Below are 23,941 nucleotides of genomic sequence, written 5' to 3'. Positions count from 1 at the left end.
CATGTCTTAGATATATCTGGTTGATTTTAATATAAAATGAATAGCACACAAGGAGACAGAGAAAAATCATTGAACTTATAATAATTATACAGAACCTAACATAGTTGCAATAAACACAATAGCATTGCTGTCTAGCCTGAACTAAAAATATTAACCCACACTAAGTGGTATTTTTCCTCATGCGATATAATAAACAGAACTGGCTCACTTGCAGTTACGGGGTCCAGCACAGAAGGAATACTTGAAAGCCAATACCTTACATACCTTCATAATTTAGGCCCTATAAGTTTTCCCAGAATATCACTATACCCACAACAGTAGTCCTTTGAAGTAATGTGAATACTCAGCACATTCCAAACTAAATGTAATAACTGGTCAATTCAATACAGCAAATGCTTAAATCAGTAAGATATAAATCACCATAAAAAATCTACTATTTCATTCATCAATAGCAAAGATATAAGAGACCTATCCACAACCTTTCACAAGGCTTGGATGAGATAAAGGTGCAGTCAATAATTTCCCATTTCTCTCATCATACATGCTGGTCGTCTTTTCAACCTCAGTTTTGAAATGGAGCTCGCACACCTACAACACAGGGCTCCATTTCAAGGACCATTCCACAACTTAAGTGATTGAATGATTGGAATCATATATAATACACTAATAACTAAGACTTACCTCTGCAGTTTTGGAAGGAACGAAATCATCCCGGCGAATAGCTCGTAAACACTTAGCTCTCTCCGAGTCGTCAGTTGGAAACGAGAAAACACTCACTTTAGGGCCAGTGCGATAATTGCCCTTATAGTTTTGGAACACTGCATTATTGAGGCATCGTTATTCATAATTTGAAAAACAGTGATCGCAATTCACAACACACCATTAAAAATAAACTCAGTTCTAACCTCACGTGGTGGCCATGCCGGCACTTTAAACACAATTTATCAATATTAACAATTTATAAGTACTATCACCTTTAACTGAACTTACACTAATAGGAATATTAAGCGAGTATTAACACACAAGACTCGATTAACATTAATATAATCGATGAAAAACACACATAATAGGGAAACGCGTCCTCATACACCATGCAGCAACAAGCTAACTGAGTTACCTGCATGGGCCAACTTCAACATACGTCATCAGCTACTCTCATTCGTATTGCCAGGCCTTGTTCTCTAGGAGGCGATGGGCTATAATATAGGCTAGACCTATCTTTACAAGAGGACACCATTAGACTTACTAAACTTTAGAGGCAGAACAGCACAACTGAAAGGAGGTAAGTGTAAATTTAATGCATTATCTTACTACATCTGGAGAATTTATAGAGTTTTCCAATCTAGATCTGGAGATTTCTGGTGTTTTTCAAATCCATATCTGGTGATAATGAGTATCTAGGAGTTGGCAACCCTGTTTGTATTCCTTGTAGGCTAAGCACGAAGTCTGATTGTTGATAACTACTTATTCTCTTTGGTTGATAATGAAATGGCTGACTGCGCTGGATGTGTTCTTAACATAATAGATTTTGGACACAAATATAAGACCAACTTGAATGATTTATTGGAATTGTATCAACGTCACAACTTGCTGTCAAGTAAGAGAGTATGCGAAAAGTGTGGACGTGATGTTCCTTTGCGTGTGGTGAAAAGGACTGGTAGCGAAGGTGATCGTGCAGTCTTTGCATGTCGTCGTCGACTCGGAGGAGGAGTCCGATGCGGTTGGTTTGTGAGTGCTCGAAAACATACTTTCTTTGAAGGTTCTAATTTGAACTTGTTTGAAATTGGTTACTTTGTCGTCCTGTGGTGTCTTTTACCGAAACCCCTGGGTCCCAATGTGAAGCTGGAGTTGGGTTTTACTGCAAAAACAATCGTAGATTGGTGCAACTTCTGTCGGGAGGTTTGTGTGGCCTGGGTCGACGCCAAGAAGAAAAAAATAGGTGGGCCCGATATTGTCGTTGAAATTGACGAAAACGAATTCGGGAAGTCCAGATACCACAAAGGGAGACATACAGAAGCACAGTGGGTAATTGGAGGTGTGGAGAGAGACAACCACAAAAATTTTTTTGTTGTACCTATGGAGAAAAGGGATAAGGAAACGTTGCTGTCAGTCATAAAAGGCTGGATATTGCCAGGAACAGTAATTGTTTCAGACTTTTGGAAAACATACGAGTGTTTGGAAGATGAAGGTTTTGTTGATCTCCGAGAGAATCATTCCATGCAATTTGTTGATACCAGGAAGAATGGGCATGTGATGCCCAAGGATGGCACTTCTAGGAGCACTCAGAATATTAAAAATCGGTGGCGCCACATGAAAAGTGGAAGGTCTTCCATTCCATCAGCTGGGAGGAGGAAGGAACATTTTGTAGGCTACCTTTCAGAATTTCTGTTTAAAAGCACATTTCCATTAGAGAACAGAGTGCATAATTTCTTCCTGGCAGTTGCTGAACTCTACCCTCCTTTGCACTGAGGTATGTTTATATTCTTGGCCTAGAATATGTTATTGTGACATAGGTGCCAGTATCAGTAATATGCCAAACCGTAATAGCTCAAATACATATTCAGCCATATCCTAATTTTTGGTAATGTTTCTTGTAACTGTTTTCTATTCTTTGATCCCAGGGCCATGTCATATACATTCATAATTATAGTAGTTTTTGGTTGAATTTCTGATTTAAGTGACATGCATTTGGAAACACATCTTTTGAAGTAGTGGAGATTAATTTTTAGGAAAAGGATTGAAGAGGTGAGTATAGGCCTATTGTATGAATTTAAAATGAATTGTAAAATACTGTAATTTGGTCTATAACATAGGACCTACACCTGCCCCCTCCCCTTCTCTTTTATCTAGTATCATAGTGTAAAGAAGTGGATTATTCCTCTGCATATTTCATGTGGGCCAGCTAAGAATCGCATCATTCAACCTTTCAAGTTAGAAAGGGCCTTAATGTTTGCCGAGCAATCATGCTTTATGTGCCTGTGCTGTTCCTTTCTCTTCTTCATCTAGAGGGCAGTTTGACCTGAAACCTCTTTCAATATCGCCCTGAGAGGCAATCTTAGAATTCAGCAAGAGACAGTATTATAAGTATTTTTGTATGTGTAAATATGTAAGGTACATGCATCAGTCTTTGACACTGTTAGAACGTCAGCTTTTTAAATGTGTTTTGTAATAATACAACACGCTTAATTAGCATATGTGCAACATACTCCTTAAAGTGTGAACATAATTATTGAAACTTGCCTAAAGTACATAAAAAATGACTTTCCTTTAATGACATGCTGCTTTTAAAACCTATCTGAAAGCACCAGTAATGAACAGTTCTTTTTGCATGTTCCTTTAATTGATTTCTGCTGCACCAGTGATTGACACTTGTATAACGTGTGTTAAGTATAAGAGAATAACATGGTTCTTAACTGTTGGTCATTCTGAATGTTAGCAAGATTAATGATTACTATGATAATAAGACAGATGGTTATTTTACAACCAAATAAATAAACAAAAAGCATGAAAATATGATTAACAGATTTTTTTAAATATAATCAAATATTAGTTATAACTGTAGCAATTTTAAACAGTCCGACTCGTTGGCTGAATGGTCAGCGTAATTGGCTTTCGGTTCAGAGGGTCCCGGGTTTGATTCCCGGGCGGGTCGGGGATTTTAACCTTCGTTGGTTAATTCCAGCGGCCCGGGAGCTGGGTGTTTGTACTGTCCCCAACATCCTTGCAACTCACACACCACACATAACACTATCCTGTACCACAACAACACGCAGTTACCTACACATGCAAGATGCCGCCCACCCTCACTGGAGGGTCTGCCTTACAAGGGCTGCACTCGGCTAGAAATAGCCACATGAAATTATTGTTATTACTAGCTGATGTACCCGGGCTTCACTACAGGGTTCTCAGAAAGACTGACTTGGTGGTTTTTCTAACTGAATTCAACATAGGTCATTACAAAAACGTCAGTAGGAATGTAGCAATTGAAAGCAATGTTATAATATAAAATACTCGATCAAATGAAAAACCACACACTTTCTCACTTTCAACGAACAGTACGACGGTGCCGATCTAACAGTCCAAAGTTCCAGAACTGGAACAACCAGGTCGCAGACTGCCATCAACACTCCTCTGTCATTATTCCATTAAATATGCACACTACTCATTCCAATCAGTGCCTCAGAGTAGGGATTGAATAGCTCGAATGCTATGATGAACCAGTGTGTTACGTACCTGCAGTATCAGAAAATGTATGAACCAGAGGAGTGGCATGCTAAAGAAGAAAGTTTTCCAACTCCCTAGCTATTTCCCACCAATGTTCAGTCAGGCTGTTATACTCGGTACGCAGTAGTAATCCCATCTGTCGGAGTTGAGCGGCACGAAGAACATCACAACAAACAGTGGTCAATGTAAAGTTATTGTTGATCAGTGTTATGCACTTTGGATATTGTAGGCTTTCTGAAATACCACTCTTATCATAGTCGGCACAATAAAACTGAATGAAACATAAATGATCGGAAATTGTATTGTCTATAACTTTTGTTGTGTAGTACTGTACTTTTGGATAGCACCAATAACATAGGTACCGGTATTTAAAAATTAAATTTCAGGCGCCTTCCCCTAAACTACCATTTCAACTCGGGAAAATAAAATTATTTACAGCTTAGACTGTAATTTCTTATTCCCCGACTCTATATAGCGGTTTTCATTAAATTCTGTTAACCCATCTTCTCGTGGCTCGGCGTTGACATGGACTTAGCAACAAAAATACAAATTCATTAATATCTGTGTTATCAGAGCCAGTACTGTAAAAATGTATAAGACATAAATGATTGTAAATTGAATTCTATATAACTTTAGTAATATAGTATTTATCGATAAGACTGCTAATAATATGTATATATATATGTATATATATATATATATATATTACCGAGCTCGATAGCTGCAGTCGCTTAAGTGCGGCCAGTATCCAGTATTCAGGAGATAGTAGGTTCGAACCCCACTGTCGGCAGCCCTGAAAATGGTTTTCCGTGGTTTCCCATTTTCACACCAGGCAAATGCTGGGGCTGTACCCTAATTAAGGCCACGGCCGCTTTCTTCACACTCCTAGCCCTTCCCTGTCCCATCGTCGCCATCTGTGTCGGTGCGACGTGAAGCAACTAGCAAAAAAATATATGTATAAATATTCGATAATTAAATTTAAGGCCTTCCCCTAAACTACCATTTCACTCATCGTGAATAAAATGATTTATAGCTAAGATTGTAGCGACTCATCCCCCGACTTTACATACCGATTTTCATTAAATTCTCTTCAGCCGTTTTCTCGTGATGCGTGTAAACACACTGGTTCATCATAGCATTCGAGCTATTCAATCCCTACTCTGAGGCACTGACTGGAATGAGAAGTGTGCATATTTAACGGAATAATAGCAGAGAAGTGTTCACAGCTGTCTGTGCCCTGGTCATTCCAGCTCTGGGACATGGTACTGTTAGATCGGCACCGTAGTACTGTTCGTTAAAAGTGAGAAAATATGTAGTTTTTCATTTGATCAAGTACTTTATGTGATAACATTGCATTTCATCGCTACATTCCTACTGACGTTTTTGTAATGACCTATGTTGACTTCAGTTAGGAAAACCACAAAGTCAGTCTTTCTGAGAACACCATAGCGAAGCACGGGTACATCAGCTAGTAATTAGTACACCTATGTGAGGTGCACCATGGGTTTGCGTTACCTATATTGGCGCCATTGTGCGAGAAACACCATAGGTCTACATTACCTGTGCGACGTACAATACTTGTGAGTAGTACTATAATATTTGGAACACCGTGAGTTTATGCTACTTTTGATTAGTACCATAGCTGAGCATGCTCTATCGTCAGGTCATGATGTCATGTTCCAAGATGCTTGAGCTCTTACCTAAACTAGACCCTACAGGTCCAGGATTATACGGGAAGCTGTGGAAATACGTAGAAATCCTAACAATTTCAACAGGGACACCGGCTATCAATTAAGTAATACCTGGTTGCCAACCATTAAGAATTTACATAGGTAGTTCCCTTCCCGGTCCCTTCAATATTGTTATTTCTTCTTGGTGTTTTCCAAATTCGTACGTTCCTCGTCGCCAGATGTTTCATTCCAGGCTTGTGTCTATGCCATACACCTGCCAATGTCGTGTTACACAACACGTTATGTGAACCGCTTAGAATGATTGTGATGGTTCTGTCAGCTTCCGCTTCGAACGCTAGCGTTGCCACGTCCTGGGGGCCATATGGTGGCGAATGAACATACCATTTTCCACTTCTATTATAACGTTCCAAATTTAAAGTGTCATTGTTTAAGAAGCCTTTCTCGTGGACAGTCGAGATTTCTTCTGAGGAGACAGGGCACAGTTCCCTGCGAAACGTTAAAAATTTCACCTTATTTTCTTGACACGGCATAAGCCCAAAAGCGTATACAGTATCGTGTTGTTAAGTATGGGCCGTGAAAGCATTAAAACAGCACTTGTATTTGCTGATTATTCTGAATGCACCAGTCCAAAAGAAATGGGTCTGGACCGATTTCTCTACGGTACAACTAGGCTATACTGTTTAACTAAGTCTTCTCAAAAATTCAAACAATACAGAATGAGTCATGTGGGATACAAAGGAAGGAGTTTTTAAAATCCTTTTCTTTTACAAGGAACTGAAAAATTTCTCCATTTCTTATTGATATGTTTTCATAAAATTAAGTCTTCTTCTTCTTCCTCCTCTCACCCTTGTCCAGGGAGCTCCGGGGTCGGGCTGTGGATCATTGACCTCCATCCACTTCTCTCACCTCCCTAGAGACACAGGAGATGCAAGTTGCTTCTGCAGTACTCCTTAGATCTTTGTTCTGATCCAATCTGTTGTTTCATATAGGCTATTATTATGGCGGGTTGCCACATCCAAGGCATTTTATACAAACTGGCAGGTTTTAATGGAAAAGGGGAAGAGGTCCGATATTTCGAATAATGAAGGTACTTGGGGGGGGTAGAATAAAAAAGAGGGAAGGCCACAAAGGTCATGAAAATGGAAAACTCGGTAGGCCTCGCAAACGTACTACTGGGCGGGGTCAGAAAAGAATAACTGTTGGCCGAGGGAGGTTGGATAGGAAAGGTAAAAGTGATTAGTCTGACACATGTAAGTTACCCGTTACAACAGGCAGGGGATAATGTGCATGTATTGTACCACCTCAATCCATAGCGGTTAAGATTAAAGCATTCTAAATTAAATAATAGGCCTACTGGTTTTTATGAACAGAATATACTGATGTAATTGTAAATAGCTCCTATATTTAATTTAGAATTATTTAAATCTGATTAAGTGAAAAATCTGATTTTTTAAAATACAATCTTGATTTGTTTCGACCCTTAATGTCCTCCAGTCGGGACCATTTTGTATTTATATTTCGACAATATTTTTACATTATCGAATTATCATCATCATCATCCATTTCCCTCGTCCAGCTCTTCCCAAAAATTTTCCAAACAAACCTTTCCCATCTTTGTGAAACAGTACTTCTCTAATTGTCCATTCAAACTTAAATCACATTATATTACAGTATAAATTTGTTTATACAAAAAATTCTATTGAAAATAAACTACTTTGTTTCTAGGGTATTCTGCCAGAAGGTAATGTGAGAGATGAACTTCAGGATGTAGAGATTAAACAAGAAATCATGGCCATAGCTATTCCAAAAGTAGACAGGGAAGAAACGCAAGAAAAACCTGCATCCCCTGCGACAAAGGAACATACCGTAGAGGTACATTTTAGATTATTTAAAAATGCAATCTAGTCTATATTATAAAAGATAGACTTGCCTTGGCAATTCCATCATTTGTCTTCTTTAAAAATTTCTGAAGTGCAATCAAACTTGATTATTACAAAATTAAAGGGACCAACAACAAAAACAAAATTGAAAGTATCAAGTTTTCAAATTAGACAAGTTCCAATTTTTTTTTTAAATTTTAATGAAAATAGACAGAAAAATCAGTGCAACCAATCGAACTGCACCATCAGCTGTTCTAAGAACGGTTTTGTATGGTTTTCCATTATCAGTTCCGGGACAGTCTTATTCATAGGCTACATCCGTCCTTCCACCTCCTTAAACATCACCAGACTCCCTTCTTAATTTATTATTATTTCTAAATAATAAAATAGTTCGGGAATATATCTACATACAGTAGATGCCCTCTTATATGGCCGTCCTGGTGAATAATGTAGTTCTGTCTCCCACACCACTGCACTCACAGACAAGGTGCAACTTGTTTCCTCTTGTTTATTGCGTACAACAGCAGATGTTGTTTCTAGTCGGTTGATAGGCCTAGTATGTCAGTTTTGTTATTTGTCCCAGGGTCTTGTCCTGTGCAGGATGATTTAGAGAGAATACGTTTTATTCCACATTTACTAAAGAATAAAAATAGGAGATTAAAATAATGTGAACGTCCAGTTGAGTGCACAGTTATTGGCTGTTGCAGAAGATGGCTTTCTTTCAAAATCCTCTTCTTTGAATCGGAGTGAACCTGTCTGCAGGTGGCAGGATTCCAAGAATCACCTCTTCTGAGGTAGCCATACTTCAGGGAGTGGTGACCCTGGCCACGCAAGTCCCAGAGCACAGTGATCTGGTGAGTAGCATCTGGTACGAGTGAAGACCCCAACGGCATCTGGAGTGAAGAAAATGAACTTTGATGCAGTGGAGATGGCAGAAGAGGCAGCCCAGGAACTTGCGGATTAATATAAGTAGCCTACAACATTTGCCCAATGGTTAAGCGCGGAACCTCTACAATAACGCTGGTTCCCAACGACTGTGCAAGCAGAAGAGGCTATGCCAGACGGCCTGACTACAAAGGCACAACTCAAATATTGAGTATGCGGCAGTTCATTGCAGTTCCGGTCTCAGATACATTTCTGGAACAGGTAGACCACTTCTCCTATCTTGGGAGTATTCTCTCGACACGTAACTCGGAGATGAACGTAGAAAACAATACAAGTTACTTGTTGTGCATTTAGACATTTTTCCTGCAGTCTTTTCTAATAAAGATCTCAAAATATTAACTAAACTAATTGTGTACCATGCTATTGTTGTCTCCACATTATTGTATGGCTGTGAAACATGGGCTTTATACCACTGTGACATCAAGAAATTGGAACGTTTTACCAGCAGAAACTTAGGATCATCATGAAAATCAAACGGGAGGATTATGTAACCAATCTTGCAGTTCTTGAAAGGGCATAAATGGACATTATAGAAGTCTCCATCATCATCTCCTGAAACCACTCTTCTGAAATTTTGGGATGGAAGATCTGGTTTTTCAGCTGGTTTGCGTCCATTCTGAATACCTAGATCTCCATAGAATTTTTTATCCATCCTCTATGTTCTAGACCATTAACTTGGCAGGATCTTTTTCTCAAAGTTCTGGACTTGTCTTAGACCAAACTTTCCAGTCATTTCGAGACACTAGCTTGCATAAAGGCGCTCTGTTTTAATTACTGAGTTGTAATGTCTTAACTTACCTCGATATGCCCTTTTTCTTGTTACAGATTGTGTGTACTACAGAAGAAATTATCTGTGATTATTATTATTATTATTATTATTATTATTATTATTATTATTATTATTATTTCCATCATCATCAATGTCCCACTCCAGTCGCCCAGGTGTGGTTAACAAGCCTCCTCCACTCCTTTCTGTCCTTCCACTTTTCCTGCTCCATTACTTCCGCCACATCCAATCCAGCTTCTCTAATGTCCTTCCAAATCTGATCCATCCACCTTCTTCTCGGTCTTCCAACTGGTCTCTTTCCCTTAACTCCTCTTTCCACCCATCTCAGTCTTGCTTTCTGTATGTTCTGTACTAACGGTTCTATATTTAGCTCTTCTCTGATTTTAATATTTTGAATTCTATCTCTTCTTGTCTTTTTAACCGAAGTTCTTAAAAATTTAATTTCTACTGCTTGGATCTTACTATCTTGTCTCTTATTAGTTACCAGCGTTTCTAGTCCGTATGTTATTTCCACATAGGCTAGAAATAATAAGACTGAAGTTAAATATTATCTTATTTCACTACATTCTGTTGTAATTCTTGTTGTCATGTCGTGATACATAAAAAACTAGTGAAAATATCCTCCCTCTGAAAGCAGAAGCAGATAGTGGTGAAAATATCAATAGTGAACCTCATTTTAATGTGTAAGTCACGATTTTATATTTGTCTTAATAATAATAATGATGATGATGATAACAAGGACCTGTGTTGCTTGTTATGAGTAGGTCATCATGCCATCAGTTTGGTAAAAATCTATATTCTCTTGTTTATCCTTTAGTTATTGATGTAAAGCTTGGTATTGTGTTGTAGAAGGCAATGGTATTTTTAATCGCAGTTCTTCTACATAGAACAGTTGTCTTGAGAGCTCACTGGTTAGTCTTGAAGGAGCATTTTTGCCAGGCAGAGTTTTTCAAGATACATGGACTTCACTCTTTCTAGTGTAGCTAGGTTATCCTTCAATAGGTGTTCCCAGATAATGTCTAAGACGTATGTCATGATGGGGTCTGTTTGTACGTAGACTTTATTCTTTTAGCACCATGTAAGTTATTAGGAACGCTTTGCCATCTGTTGAATATACCGTAGAACCCCTATTTAACGTTCTTACAGGGACCTGTTTTTACTTTAAATGGGGGTTTACCTTAAATCGAGGTTTCAGTAAAGAGCACACCTTTTCCAGAGCTCTTTGCCTGTATTAAGATAAATTGTACATTCATATTATTTACACAGTGACAGCAATAAAACAAGGAGATATCTACCCTACACACAGTACTGTAGTTACGGTTTGTGCTTCATTTTGACAGATTTTTGTCAATGAATGCAAACCGCTTCTGTTTAGGGTTCTTATAATGTTATACCTGATTTTTCATAAAAGTCTGGAAAGCCACCAAACTTCACACTTGCACAAAAATACATTAAAATCGGTATAAAACAGCAATCGGTTTGTTTAAACATTTTCACGGATGTTTTCCAAGCAGCGGCTTACTCATTAGCATGTATTTTCTAATTCCAGTAGTCTGCACGCGCATATTCAGTTTCATTCTTAAAAATTGTAATAGCATCACTCCAGAAGCTTGTGGCAAACATTTCCATTTTCTTGCAACGAATGGCGTCACCTACCTTAGGATTGCCACGCACATATTATGGAAACATATTTCTTGCTCCCTGTAGAATAACAATAACATTTTCACTATAAATTTACAAGGGAACAGTCCTTCTAAAATTTAACGAGGCACAAAAGTACATAATCTACACACATCGCTGTATCTTGAGAAGGAGAAGTATCACATTCTTATTTTATTTCAGTACATAGTATTAAAATTAAGCAATCATTAACTTCAGCCTTTATTTCTAAGGAGTACACAACTGCTGCCATTGCACTTATTGCGAAAACATATTATCCCGATGTTTGTTTACACCAGTCGGAGTTGTGAGCAGTCTCACTCAAGATCGACTCGCTCACGCTTAGCGAGGAATCGATACGGAAGGTGATCAATAACATTCAATATAAACGCCGGAGTAGAGTGCATGGATATTGATAACGGATAAAAACTAACATGCCCGAATTTGCCCATAATAACTGATGAATCAGTAAAAGGGTTCTCATTGTAACCGAAGGGTATTGCACAGATTAATATAGGAATTTTCGAAGATTATAATAACATTGTCATTAAAACGGGGCTCTGCTACAGCGGCTGCGCTTGGATATTTATCAGAGTCCGATATATCACTTTAGCCTTAAGGGCCTGCGCTAAATTCCTCTTCTGCCTTGAATCATGCTTAGCAAGCTTATGATGTCTTTTTCATAGATTCTTAATGTCTCATAACCAGAATTAATATAAATAAATATTTTAGAATGTTATCATTTCTTCAACACTAAATGTGGGTTTTACCCTATTGTGAATTACATTAAATCCAATATAAAATTGCATGAATTAATTTAGTGTGGCTATTCCTAGCCAAGTGCAGCCCTTGTAAGGCAGACCCTCCGATGAGGGTGGGCGGCATGTGCCATGTGTAGGTAACTGCGTGTTGTTATTGTGGTGTAGGATAGTGGGTTGTTTTTTTTTTTTTTTCCCCTAGGGGTTTTACATCGCACCAACACAGATAGGTCTTATGGTGACGATGGGATAGGAATGGCCTAGGAGTTGGAAGGAAGCGGCCGTGGCCTTAATTAAGGTACAGCCCCAGCATTTGCCTGGTGTGAAAATGGGAAACCACGGAAAACCATCTTCAGGGCTGCCGATAGTGGGATTCGAACCTACTATCTCCCGGATGCAAGCTCACGGCCGCGCGCCTCTACGCGCATGGCCAACTCGCCCGGTAGGATAGTGTTATGCCTGGTGTGTGAGTTGCAGGGATGTTGGGGACAGCACAAACACCCAGCCCCCGGACCATTGAAATTAACCAATGAAGGTTAAAATCCCCGACCCGGCCGGGAATCGAACCCGGGACCCTCTGAACCGAAGGCCAGTACGCTGACCATTCAGCCAACGAGTCGGACATAAAATTGCATTGATCTTAAGGAATAATTTTCGGGACTGGAAATTTATTCCGTTACATGCAGGTTTACGCTAAATCGAGGTCACGCAAAATCAGGGTTATACTGTATTTGGGAGTTGGGAATGGTTAGAAAATCAAAGAATATCCAGCAGGTAATAGTATTCTTCCATGATCAGAGGAAGTTTATACTCTCTACTTCGACAGGTAGTAATCAAACATGGCTGCTTGTAGTGACATTACTAAGGATGAAAATCACATCTGTCTGTTAGGTCATCAGCCCAGAGGCTGGTTGGATCCTCAAATAGCACCACCAAAGGTTATGCGGTTATAAGGAAATCTCAAAAACCAATGGCAGCACCAAAATGCGGCGTACTAGGCAAGATGAGGAGTGAGGTAGTATGCCATTGCTTTCCTCACTGGGTCAGAAAGTACTATTGCAGCACGACTGACCCTATGAGCAGCCCCTTTCATAACACTCAGATGCACTAGTCATGCTCTGAATGTCATTACTCAGCACTACCCATACCCCAGCAACTTCCATATTGTCATAGCCATGGATGTTGACTGGGACTTCGGTGGAAGCTACACTGTACTCTGGCCTGTGCCAAGAGATGGATGCAAAAGTACTGTATCCATCAAGAAATGACAGCAGGCAGGAAAATACATATAATATTAATGAAAGTGTCAGTTGCTTAGCAACCTGCTAAGTACAGAAATCACTGTATTGCGGGTTCGGGTAAGCCTTCACCTGCAGTTGTTGGAGTGATTTAATGATTTGATTTGATGATTACTCAAAGTTGGCTGAACTTAGAGACTTAATGTCTCATGATTCACCGGCAGGTAATTCCAGGGAGAATAAAACCAAAATGAAGCACATCGGTTCAGTAGAATGGACGGACGGATTTGCCAAAGCTGTTTATAGTAAACTCTTTTTAATATATAGATAATAAGTGGATCAGTGGAAGAGTGCCGATCTCAGAATTCCAAGATCAGGGGTTCATACCCAGCAGTGTTGTTGGCATGTAAAAGATCTCTTATGGTATATTTGGTGTTTACATAACAAAATTTATGAAAATTCCAGCCATAGATTGCCCAACAGAAATTTGTTTCTCTGCCATCTGTAGAGTAAAATGGAACATTGAAATTGACACACAGATAGCCTGCCATGCTAAGTGGCTCAGGTGGTTGAGTGCTGGTCTTCTGAACCCCAGTTGGCAGGTTTATTTCATCTCACTCTGGTGGTGTTTGAAGGTGCCCGAATAAGCCAGACGTGTGTTAATAGACATACTGATATGTAAAAGAACCATGAAGGACAAAATTCAGACACCTCGTCTCTGAAAAATGTAATTTTTTAAGTTTCTGTCTTCCTATCATCACCGTCATCATTTTCAGCTCCCGTTTCCCGGGTGTGGGGTATAGGCGCTTGCCACTTCTTCCTGTCAAGGTATAGTTTCTGTTCCTCTTCTTCCACTTGACATTCCTCTTCTGACCTCTGATTTCACTGTGTCTATCCATCGATTTCTTGAACCCGCCCCTCCTACTGGCCTCTCCCCTTTCACTTCTCGATCAAAGTACGAAGGACGATCAAATATAAACAGGATTTTTGTTCCTGAACATCAGCAGTTAGTAGGACTGGCCCTACGCTTCTGCTATGCTTAGGCGGGACCATTAGTAGTGGGGAGAGCGTGCTGTTAGATATTTCCCGCCATTTCGTCAGTAACGCTCGCAATGTCAGAGCAACAGGTGTACCACTCCACTGCACAACCATAATTATAAAATTTCTTGCTTGTGAAGGAGTTACAGTGGCTGAAATTTGCCATAGATTGACTGCACAGTTCGGTGATCAAACATTGTCAAGGACGCGTGTGTAAGGAGTGGCAGAGGAAAGGGGAGACACGGGCAGGAATAAAATAGGTCAACAAATATGCGTGGAATTTGTGTAATGAAGTTAGTGCAGCGATCGCCCCAACTATCTTATCAGCCAGCACACCGGCAACATAAGGATAGATAATTTGCAATATCTGTACATGCAACAATTCAAACACTAGCGCATGGTCTTGAAATTCAACCAAAAATCGAAGAAACGAAATGACTTTGCTAGCTGAACCAACAGGGTAATGATAAGAATTTTTCAACATTAAACTTAAGGGGTGAGGAAGACTAGAAAACTCTGAATTATGTAGTACCAAACTCGGCTGCTTGTCTTTCCAATGAGGTGCATAACGATCACTTAATGGGGGCAAGGATTGAGAGACAGACTCCCCATTTAGCTCCACTTCGTCAGCAACCTTATTCAACTCACCCTCTACAAGAGTGGTGGGAGGAATTCCATGCTTGGATTTAGCAGTGACCCTCACCAACCATGATTCTATCTTTTCTAACAATGAAATATTTGTCCCGAATGAGTAAATTTATAATACCAATATAAATGGTCCGTTATTGGACATTATTGGTTTACGCTTATTCTTTTCTAACCCCAATTGTATTAGGTTTGCAAATTGATTGGGTCTTTAATTTACACGCTCTTCGTGGCCCTTGTCTTTCTTTGGTCAATACGTTGATTTTTTTTGAAGTGTTGGATCTATTCAGTGTTCATAGATGATGGTAGCCCAGTTGTATTTCCTCTTAAAACAACAATCACTACCACCACCATTATTGACGGTTGAAGCTTCATTGCAAGGAGCTCATTCGGCTTTCTTATTATGTGCCTCAACAGTGCGCTGGGACTGTTGTTTTTCTTGCTGCTGCGCCTTCCACACTCTCAGGGCCGTCATTGTCAAACTTTGTGAACCTTTACTTATTACTTTCATTATGGATAGTGTCATAAAAAAGTTAACTTAATTGTGCAGATACTAGCTTAGCAGTACAAAACCTATAACTATGTTCTGTCACGGTACCAGATTATTATTTTTTTCCTGATTATTTGAAGATCATGAGTGCAGGCTCATAGTGGCCTATCTACTTGACACCACAAGTCAATACAGTTATTGTTTATGATATTTCCAGCATCCAGACGTCTTCATTGTCTATCGCAGCTGAATTGCGGACAACTAATTCTGTCAAGATGAAGAACATAGAGACAAAGGAACAAAGTACATCCTCAGTGCACAATGCCGACTTATTGAAAGTCACATCAATACCTTATTTAAGAAAGAGGTGGTGTCATTTCTGTAGAAAACCTTTTGAGAAAATTGCAAAAACTTCCTTTTACTGTGAAGATATTTTGAATCATTTGCAAACACATGCAGAAGAACAGCTTCTGTAACGTTTGTAACAAAGTATTTCCTCAATATTCCAACCTTCAGTGGCATTACGTTCGCGTAATGAGAAGTTGCATTTCTCTTGTACTTTCTGTAGTAAGATACATAATCGTGTGACAAGCCTAAGGCAGCATGAGAGATGGCACATTGATGTAAATAAACATTCAGTATTGAATTTTCATGACCACATTGTACTCGAAATGGACTTTCAACCAATTAGGTCGTGGTACGTACATTTAGTACGTGTTGAAGAGATGTTAAGTACAAAAATGGCCAACCTAGTAGGTTGAAAGTCGATTTCGAATAAATAAACATTCATGTACCATGTATCATAAATCATTTTTGAACGGAGTCATCTGAAGCAACATATATCAAGACATACGGGAGACATACCAAATTTTTTTCCAGTTTGTGGGAAGTCATATACTGATCAAAGCTCGCTCAGTTAAAACGTGTTACATTCTGACAATCAAAAACCCTACTCTTGTAATATATGCAGAAAAATCTTTGCCAATCTCAGTAATTGTAAGGTTCATACTCGTGTACTTACAGGAGAGAAACGTTATTCATGTAAAACATGCGTGAATTGTTTGCCTATAGCAGTCGTATCTTATCACACAGTAAGAACTGAGCTCATTTATTGTTCAGTTAGGATACAATGGAGCACTGGCTTCTGGTACCCAAGTGGGTAAGTTCATTCCCGGCTCTCTCCGGTGACCTTTGAAAGTGTTCAAAAATTTTGAATTACTGGCGCATAAAGTAACTCATGTGGGACAAAATTTTGGCACCTGTGCAGCTCCGGATAATGTCCAGGCCAGTGGGACACTGACATGGGGCTGAGAAGACATGAGGTTGTTGGTGCATGATTGGAGGAGGTTGGCGTGTGAACATCTGGAGATTGTCCTTGTTCTTTTCTCTTATTTCTGCTGTTTCCTCTTTCCTCACTGACCTGTGGTTGTGTTCATCTTATTATAAGTTACTATCTATCTCTATTGTATGTCCCGCTTCCAGTGGGGCCGGCAGTCGACATGCACATTCATGCTCAGAGTGGTGTATTCATAACCTCATGCTGACCCGCTAGATAGCCACGAGGCGAGTTTGTGTGTTGTAGGAAGCCGTGGAGTGATACATTTGTTACAAGGGCATTTGTGTTTGAGTTACTGTACAGTAGAATTAATTACATTATTACACCATTGAAATGCCAGTGAAATTCACACTTCAACAAAGAGTTTTTACGTATGACACATATGTAACAGCAGAGTCATTCAGAGAGTTGTGTAGGCAATTTCAGGAGAGATTTCGTGGGGATCCAGTTCCAGGTAGAGAAACAGATGTCTCGTGAATAAATTAAGAAAAACGGGATCACTTAATTCTGTAACTCCTAAACCGAAACAAAGTGTTTTATCGGAAGAAAAAAATCAACGACATTAACACATCATTACGACTAATCATGCTCATTTTGGTCCTTATTGACTGTATAACTTGAGAGAAATATATGTTTATATAGTTTAACTACCTCATCAATAGACCTACATAATATTATAATCTAAACAGATTATTTATGGAATGAAATTGGACATGTTTCGGCTCTTAGACCCATTATCAGCACACAAATATTTAAATAAAATTAAAAGCACATTAGCATACAGATGTATGAAACAATGTTAACATAAATATATTTGAAAGAAAGATCATGAATGCAGTATTGGTACTTAAGACAATTCAAAGCAAATTATTAGAGCTTATTGATAAGAAGTTCATAAAATCCCCACAAGTTCATTTTTAAGGTGTATTTAATTGTTATTTAGATTACAGTATTGTGTATTGTTTAGATGGTTAAACGATATACAGAGTCTCTCTTATAAACCCAGATTATCCAGCAGCCTCTTTAATCTCCCGGACTGAAGCAGCTGTACCGGAGGCGTGCACATAGTTCTTGACCTTGCAAGGAGCATGCACATGTTTGACCCAGCATCAACAGCCAGTCTGAATCGCATCTGTTAACATGGTGAGACAGTTATTGCAACACTGTATTTTCATGTGTAAAAGTTGTTTAAGTACGAGTCATCTCGATGGGTACGCAATGCATTTGTTCAGCAATTTTTCTGGTGAGATGCCACCCTCACGAGCACAGATTCGCGTAATTGTAAATAAATTTGAAACTACTGGCTCAGTGCTCAATAAAAAACTTGCGCATACACGAACAGTTTTAACAGTGGGAAAGCTAGATAACATTGGTGTGAATATTGAACGGTCACCAAATAAATCACTCACGAAATTAGCACAACAAGTAGGGGTTTAGGTTTCTTCTGCACACAGAGCTACAAAGCTGTACAGGTTTACACGGGCCAATTGTTTAAAACCTGCTGATCCAGCCACAAGAGTGAGATATTGTGAGTTGTATCATGCATCATTGAATGATCGTTTATTCGACCCATAGCTTGTCTTCTTTACGGATGAAGCCTGGTTTCATCATAATGGTCATGTGAACAGTCATAACTCTTGCTATTGGTGTGCAGAAAATCCTAATGGTGTTTATGAAATCCCTCATTATGAAGGATGATATTTCCAGCATCTTTTATAAGGTAAGATTTCATATACGATTGTATACGTGCTTAATAAGATAGAGTTTGAGGGATGTTCCACCATTCAACACATTGTAAAATATATTAAATTATAAGAAGACCGGTTTCGACTCCCTTGGAGTCATCAGTTCTTGTTGAAAATCAAATCAAGGGGAATCTGATAACAATAATCATAATAAAAAATTATGTACCTAAAGGCGATTGCCTAGAAAAATCTAGGAGTTAGATTACTGAGAAGGCATTCTTTCAAAAAGGTGATATCTTTGTTAATGACCGTTACCGTTTTCCTCAGATTAAAATATTTGTAAGAGTATTTGTGTGCCTGGTTGGCCGTACTATCCTAGGTTATGATTTTCATTTCTGTGTTGACGTTTAACTAATAAGATAGAGTTTGAGGAATGTTCCACCATTCAACACCTTGTAAAATATATTAAATTATAAGAAGGTCTTCTTCTCAAACTCCGAGTCGAAACAGGTCTTCTTATAATTTAATATGTTTTACAATATATCTTAATAGTCAAACGTCAACACGGAAATGAAAATCATAACCTACGATACATGCTTAAAGCGGGGCAGCTGCACGTGACATAAATTGGCTTGAGTCAGCTACTGTAGCTACTGTAGCGCCGAGTAAAAACAGCCTGCACTCGGTCAGGGTTTTTAAGAGAGACCCTGTATATATTTTTCTCAAATTAATACATAATTCGTACGATCTCCCACCAAATCTATACAACGTGTTGCTCAATAAGCCGGTATCTCAAAATCCTCATTTATGTAGCATATGGCTTTACAGGTACAATACATGATTTTGGAAGGCAAACTATATCTTTATGTCCAGGTTGTTTATGGAACTGGAAAAGCACAAGCAAAATCACTGATGTTGCCACTGTACTTTCTTTTTGGACACTTGATGATAATACAGTATGTGCCAAAATATACAGTACTGGAAATTATGTTAGTCTTATTGTCATTACCTTACTTATTGAGATGATAATGTAAATGTTCAAAATGTGCTCCATTGCACTGTAGGCAGTGTTCATAACCATCACGCAGATTTTCCAACATATTCTGGAACATAGGTTGCTGCAGAGTCCCGAAGAACGAGATGATTTTCTGACGTAATGCAGGTACAATTTTGGGGGGATCTGGACAATTGAAAATTTGCTCCTTTTACATTCCCCACACGTAAGAATCAGGTGGTGTGAGATTGGAGGAATGTGATGGGTAGGGGAAATTACTCGTCCTGGAAAGGTGTTTTGCAGCATAGCCATAGTCTGTTGAACGGCGTGGCAGGTCGCCCCATCTTGTTGGAACCACTGTCTATTCATCTGCATGTTCCTGGCTCAACAAAACCTTCTTAGATTCTGAATAAATGGCCTGATCACCATGTTCCTATAGTGTTCCTGGTTACCAGTAAGAGGTGCACCATCATCATTCTCTATGAAAAACGGACCTAGCACACCGTTTCCTGACACTGCACACCAAATCGTCACACGCACACTATGTAGCTGTTCCTGGACTATAATGTCTGGCCTCTCAAAACCAAGAAAGCGAGTTGTTTTGGCGATTGAAAAAAAGTCCAAGTGAATGTGACTTTCATCGGAGAACCACACGTTGAACAAGAAATCTGGATCCTTGTACACAGTGGCCGAAAATTGTGCACACTATTCCACCCTGACATGCCTGTCGTGCTCCGGCAATTGTTGCCCAACCTCTATTCGGTACGGAAATCCACCTATGTCTTTAAAAAAAAAATGTCAAAGTGACGTACGGCTGATTTTTAATTTGAGGGCTGTTCGCCGAAGACAGTTTTGGAGACTGCAACACCTGATTGAGGACACGTCCATGATTTTCATTTGTGGACACACTTACTGGCTTACCAGACCTTCCCTTGCGTTGACACAATACACTACCCATACGACAAAATTTTTTAACAATAGATAGCACAACTGTGTTGGTAGTTGCTGGCTTATTGAAGTGTTCACGATATTGTTCCGCCACTAACGTTAAACTCGGCCCACCTCGATAACCGTTTCTGTACAAGTGAAAATAATACCCCACTATAGACACTTTTTCCTCTGTCGCGAGACCCATTGTCACTTCCAATCACTGAGCACAACGTTCTTTACACAACTAACAGTTCATCATGGCGATGTAACAGCACACAGACGCTCAAGACGTGCGGATGCGCACTGCGCGAAAATGAGTACTGTATATTCTGGTGCATACCGTATGTTGGATGGTCAGTACATAGGGCTACTAAAATATTGAAATTAAAACATTGCAGAGTGACTGTCGTCCACCAATTACAACCCTGTGATGATGAAGCCGGAGTAAATTTCTGTAATTGGACGTTGCAAAATATTGCCAATGGCATTGTTGACCCATATTTAATCATTTTCTCAGATGAGGCATGGTTTTTTTTAGTGTGGTCATGTTTCTTTCCAAAACAATAGGTATTGGAGCACTGAAAATCTGGAATTAATTCATGAAATTCCTTTACATGACCAGGAAAATTGGTGTATGCTGCACTGTAACCGCGGAACAAATATTAGGTCCTATATTTTTTTAACAATACTGTACCATGAATTCCAAGAGGAAACAAATGAAAATTCTCGCACCATTTTTCTAATCTTGACAGAAAATGAGATAAGATATGGCTTTTTCCAACAGGATTCTACCACAGCTCATACTGCTCATGATTCTTTGCAAGACATAGAGGTGGGGTTTTTTATTACAGGATAATATTGAAAGGTTATGGCTCCACTGATCTTACCCTGTGCGACTTTTATTGGTGGGGAACACTAAAAAATAAAGTTTACAGAAATAATCCTCATCGGTGAATTCGAAAACAATATAACAATAGTAATTAGGACAACTTATGCATGTCCTTATCAATTTCATTAGAAGATGGCAGGAATATTTGAATGCTGAAGGACACCACTTTCAACATCATCTGTAAAAAAAATGTTAGAACTCATGATAAAGGTCTATTGGGTTCATAAATAAGCAACTTATGTAATAATATCAGTATTAGAATACATAGGAGGTTGTGAATATACCGCTCGGAACATGCTTTTTTTTTTTCCCCGGCCCTGCTAGAAGTGGGACACACTGTATCACTTGATTTGACACTTGTTTGTTCCCTGCCTGTCCGGCTCCATGGTCCTGGGTTCAATTCCTGGCATGTTCAGGAATTTTAACCACCATTGGTTAATTTCGCCGACACAGGGTCTGGGTGTATGTGTCATCTTCATCATCAGTTCATCCTCATCACGACGCGCAGGTCACCTACGGGCGTCATATATAAAGACCTGGTGAGCTGAACATGTCTTCGGACACTCCCGGCACTAAAAGCCATAGGCCATTTCAATTTTTCTTCCCTAAATTATATTGACCTGTTGTGATCCTATTGTTCCTAGACCTGTTGTGATCCTATTGTTCCTAGTCTTTTATCACATGTTTTCATCTTCATCATATATCTCTCCTCTTTTCCTGTGTTTATTTGCCTTTTTATGTTACACTCCTGATATAAAAACATGATCTGTGAAGATTGTTCCTCAATGCCTGTCAATGCCCGCCCTCTATGCAGCCAGGAAGAAGACGCAAGCTCATTAGGCGCTGAGAAGAAATGAATATAGAAGAGGGGAGAGCATATCTAATTTAATATGCGGTGTATTTTGGTGTAGAAATTATCCTTTTCTTTTGTCTTCATGTTTGTTCTCATATCTCATTTCTATTGCTCCCTGTTCCTGTACTGACCTGTCATTCTGTGCATCCTGTTGTGTTTTAAGGTTCCTATCTCTGTATATGATTGGTAAAACCAATAACATTATTATTAAATAAGTTTGTATATCATTGCTCACCCATTACAAATTAAGGTGTATGATAAAATACCAAAACCAAGGAGATTCTATCCCTTATAAAATGTAGAGTATAGTCAGTCAACAGCTCCTGTATTCTGTAAAGGAGTGGAGGGTTATTTTTTGCTCTGCTTTTCGGTCAACTAAGGTATTTTCCAATGTTAAATCTATAGGGCATCACCAGTTGGGAAATTCTATTGCAGTGCTCTCCCCAGAAATTTTCGTCAGCTGGCTGGCAAGAATGAGAAGCTGGGCGGGGATACTTGGTAAATAAGGGATAAAATGTCAATTTATTCACCTCGGGGCATTAACAGTAATATCAGACATGTAAACATTAACTGCAAAAATGTACTACTTTAATGCATCACGAACTAGAAACTTCTCATGTTCTGTTGCTTGTCCATAATTATGTATCACCGGAGCTTACCACTCGGTTGCTGTGGAGTGCCATACGGGTTTGTGATGTCAGAAGAAATCGAGTGCTCACATGAGATTGTAACGCTAATCCATACACTGCACACGCACAATACGCGATAGTCAAGCTAAACATTTAAGCTCCGATGTAATTTATGCAATTGTCTTGACAATAATGATTTCTCATTTGTATAAACAGTTTTACAGTATTTACATTTTAATTTGGGATACCCAATAACTGAAATATGTATTAATATTATGTAAGTAGCACATAGGCCTATCTAGGTTTGTTAGCCGGGCTGTCTGTAAAATCAGCAGGGTGGTGCGCCCATTAAAAAGGTGCTAGGGAGATCACTGTATCGATTTCTTCTGAAATGTGTTTTTATCTGTTTACATTATAGGATTTTCAATTGTGAATTTTTACCACTTCACTTTCAACTTTATTTTAGTTCAAGCTATCTTTCAAAACATGTTAACTTTTTTCTTTAAATTTAAGATGTTATACCAGAGCTGAGACTTGTAGGTAAGGGATTATCCCAATGTCAAATAAAAAAGGGATCTTCATTATTATTTTTCTATTTTGAGGGTGTGTTGCCATAATTTATTTTAAGTACATTATGTACGTTTATTTCAGCACTATCAGATCATTTTATCCACTCCGTTTAGTGGATCCGAAGTATTTTCGATTAATTCCTCGTTTTCAGAATTTTCTGCTGAGGTTTTGATAGTTTTAAGTAATGAGGAAGATAATGTAAATAATTGCTGTATTTTCAGGTGTACCATTTTATGTTCTAATATACTGTTAGCTAGAAAAAGTACAAGGTTGACTTTTCTTTTATTATATTGTGAATTTTTTTTTTTTTATTTAATGAATAAATGTTCTCCTCAGAATGCGACTAAACTTTTTGAGATACGTTCAATCCATAAAAGTCCATGTTCCCTCCTCAATGCCCCTCTTCCTTCCACTCTTTTTGTCCTGCCTCATTGAATTTAAAATTAAAAATATTGTACTACATGAAGCGATAGGGCCCCCAAAGAGCCGGAGCTACTCGGCTGCCTGTCCTAACCCAGTCGAGCTAAGCCAGAAGTGATGCTACGCTACAATGCATTCTCAAGGGAAGTATGCTCATGGTGCAAGAGGAAACAGAACAATCTCGGAAAAACCAGTAAGCGTGCAGGATTCTATCTTTTGACTACGTCTAACCAATAAAATTTGAACGTTCCCTTTCTTCTTGAATTTGAGTTCTACTGGA

The 23,941-nt window shown here is 38.9% G+C and overlaps 1 protein-coding gene across 1 annotated transcript; it reads left to right on the top strand.

The window, feature by feature from the left end:
* The first annotated feature begins 1,488 nt into the window (after positions 1-1,488).
* Positions 1,489-23,589, top strand: LOC137502898 (uncharacterized). Its single transcript, XM_068230085.1, has 3 exons — positions 1,489-2,470; positions 7,641-7,787; positions 15,573-23,589. Exon 1 carries the CDS (start codon positions 1,489-1,491, stop codon positions 2,467-2,469), a length of 981 nt encoding a protein of 326 aa, XP_068086186.1. The 3' UTR covers position 2,470; positions 7,641-7,787; positions 15,573-23,589.
* Positions 23,590-23,941: the final 352 nt, after the last annotated feature.

This window comes from Anabrus simplex, chromosome 13 (assembly GCF_040414725.1).
Source record: "Anabrus simplex isolate iqAnaSimp1 chromosome 13, ASM4041472v1, whole genome shotgun sequence".
In the NCBI taxonomy this organism is placed as follows: Eukaryota; Metazoa; Arthropoda; class Insecta; order Orthoptera; family Tettigoniidae; genus Anabrus; species Anabrus simplex.
Note: the sequence above shows the minus strand (reverse complement) of the source record. Positions and strands in the feature narration are given on the sequence as shown.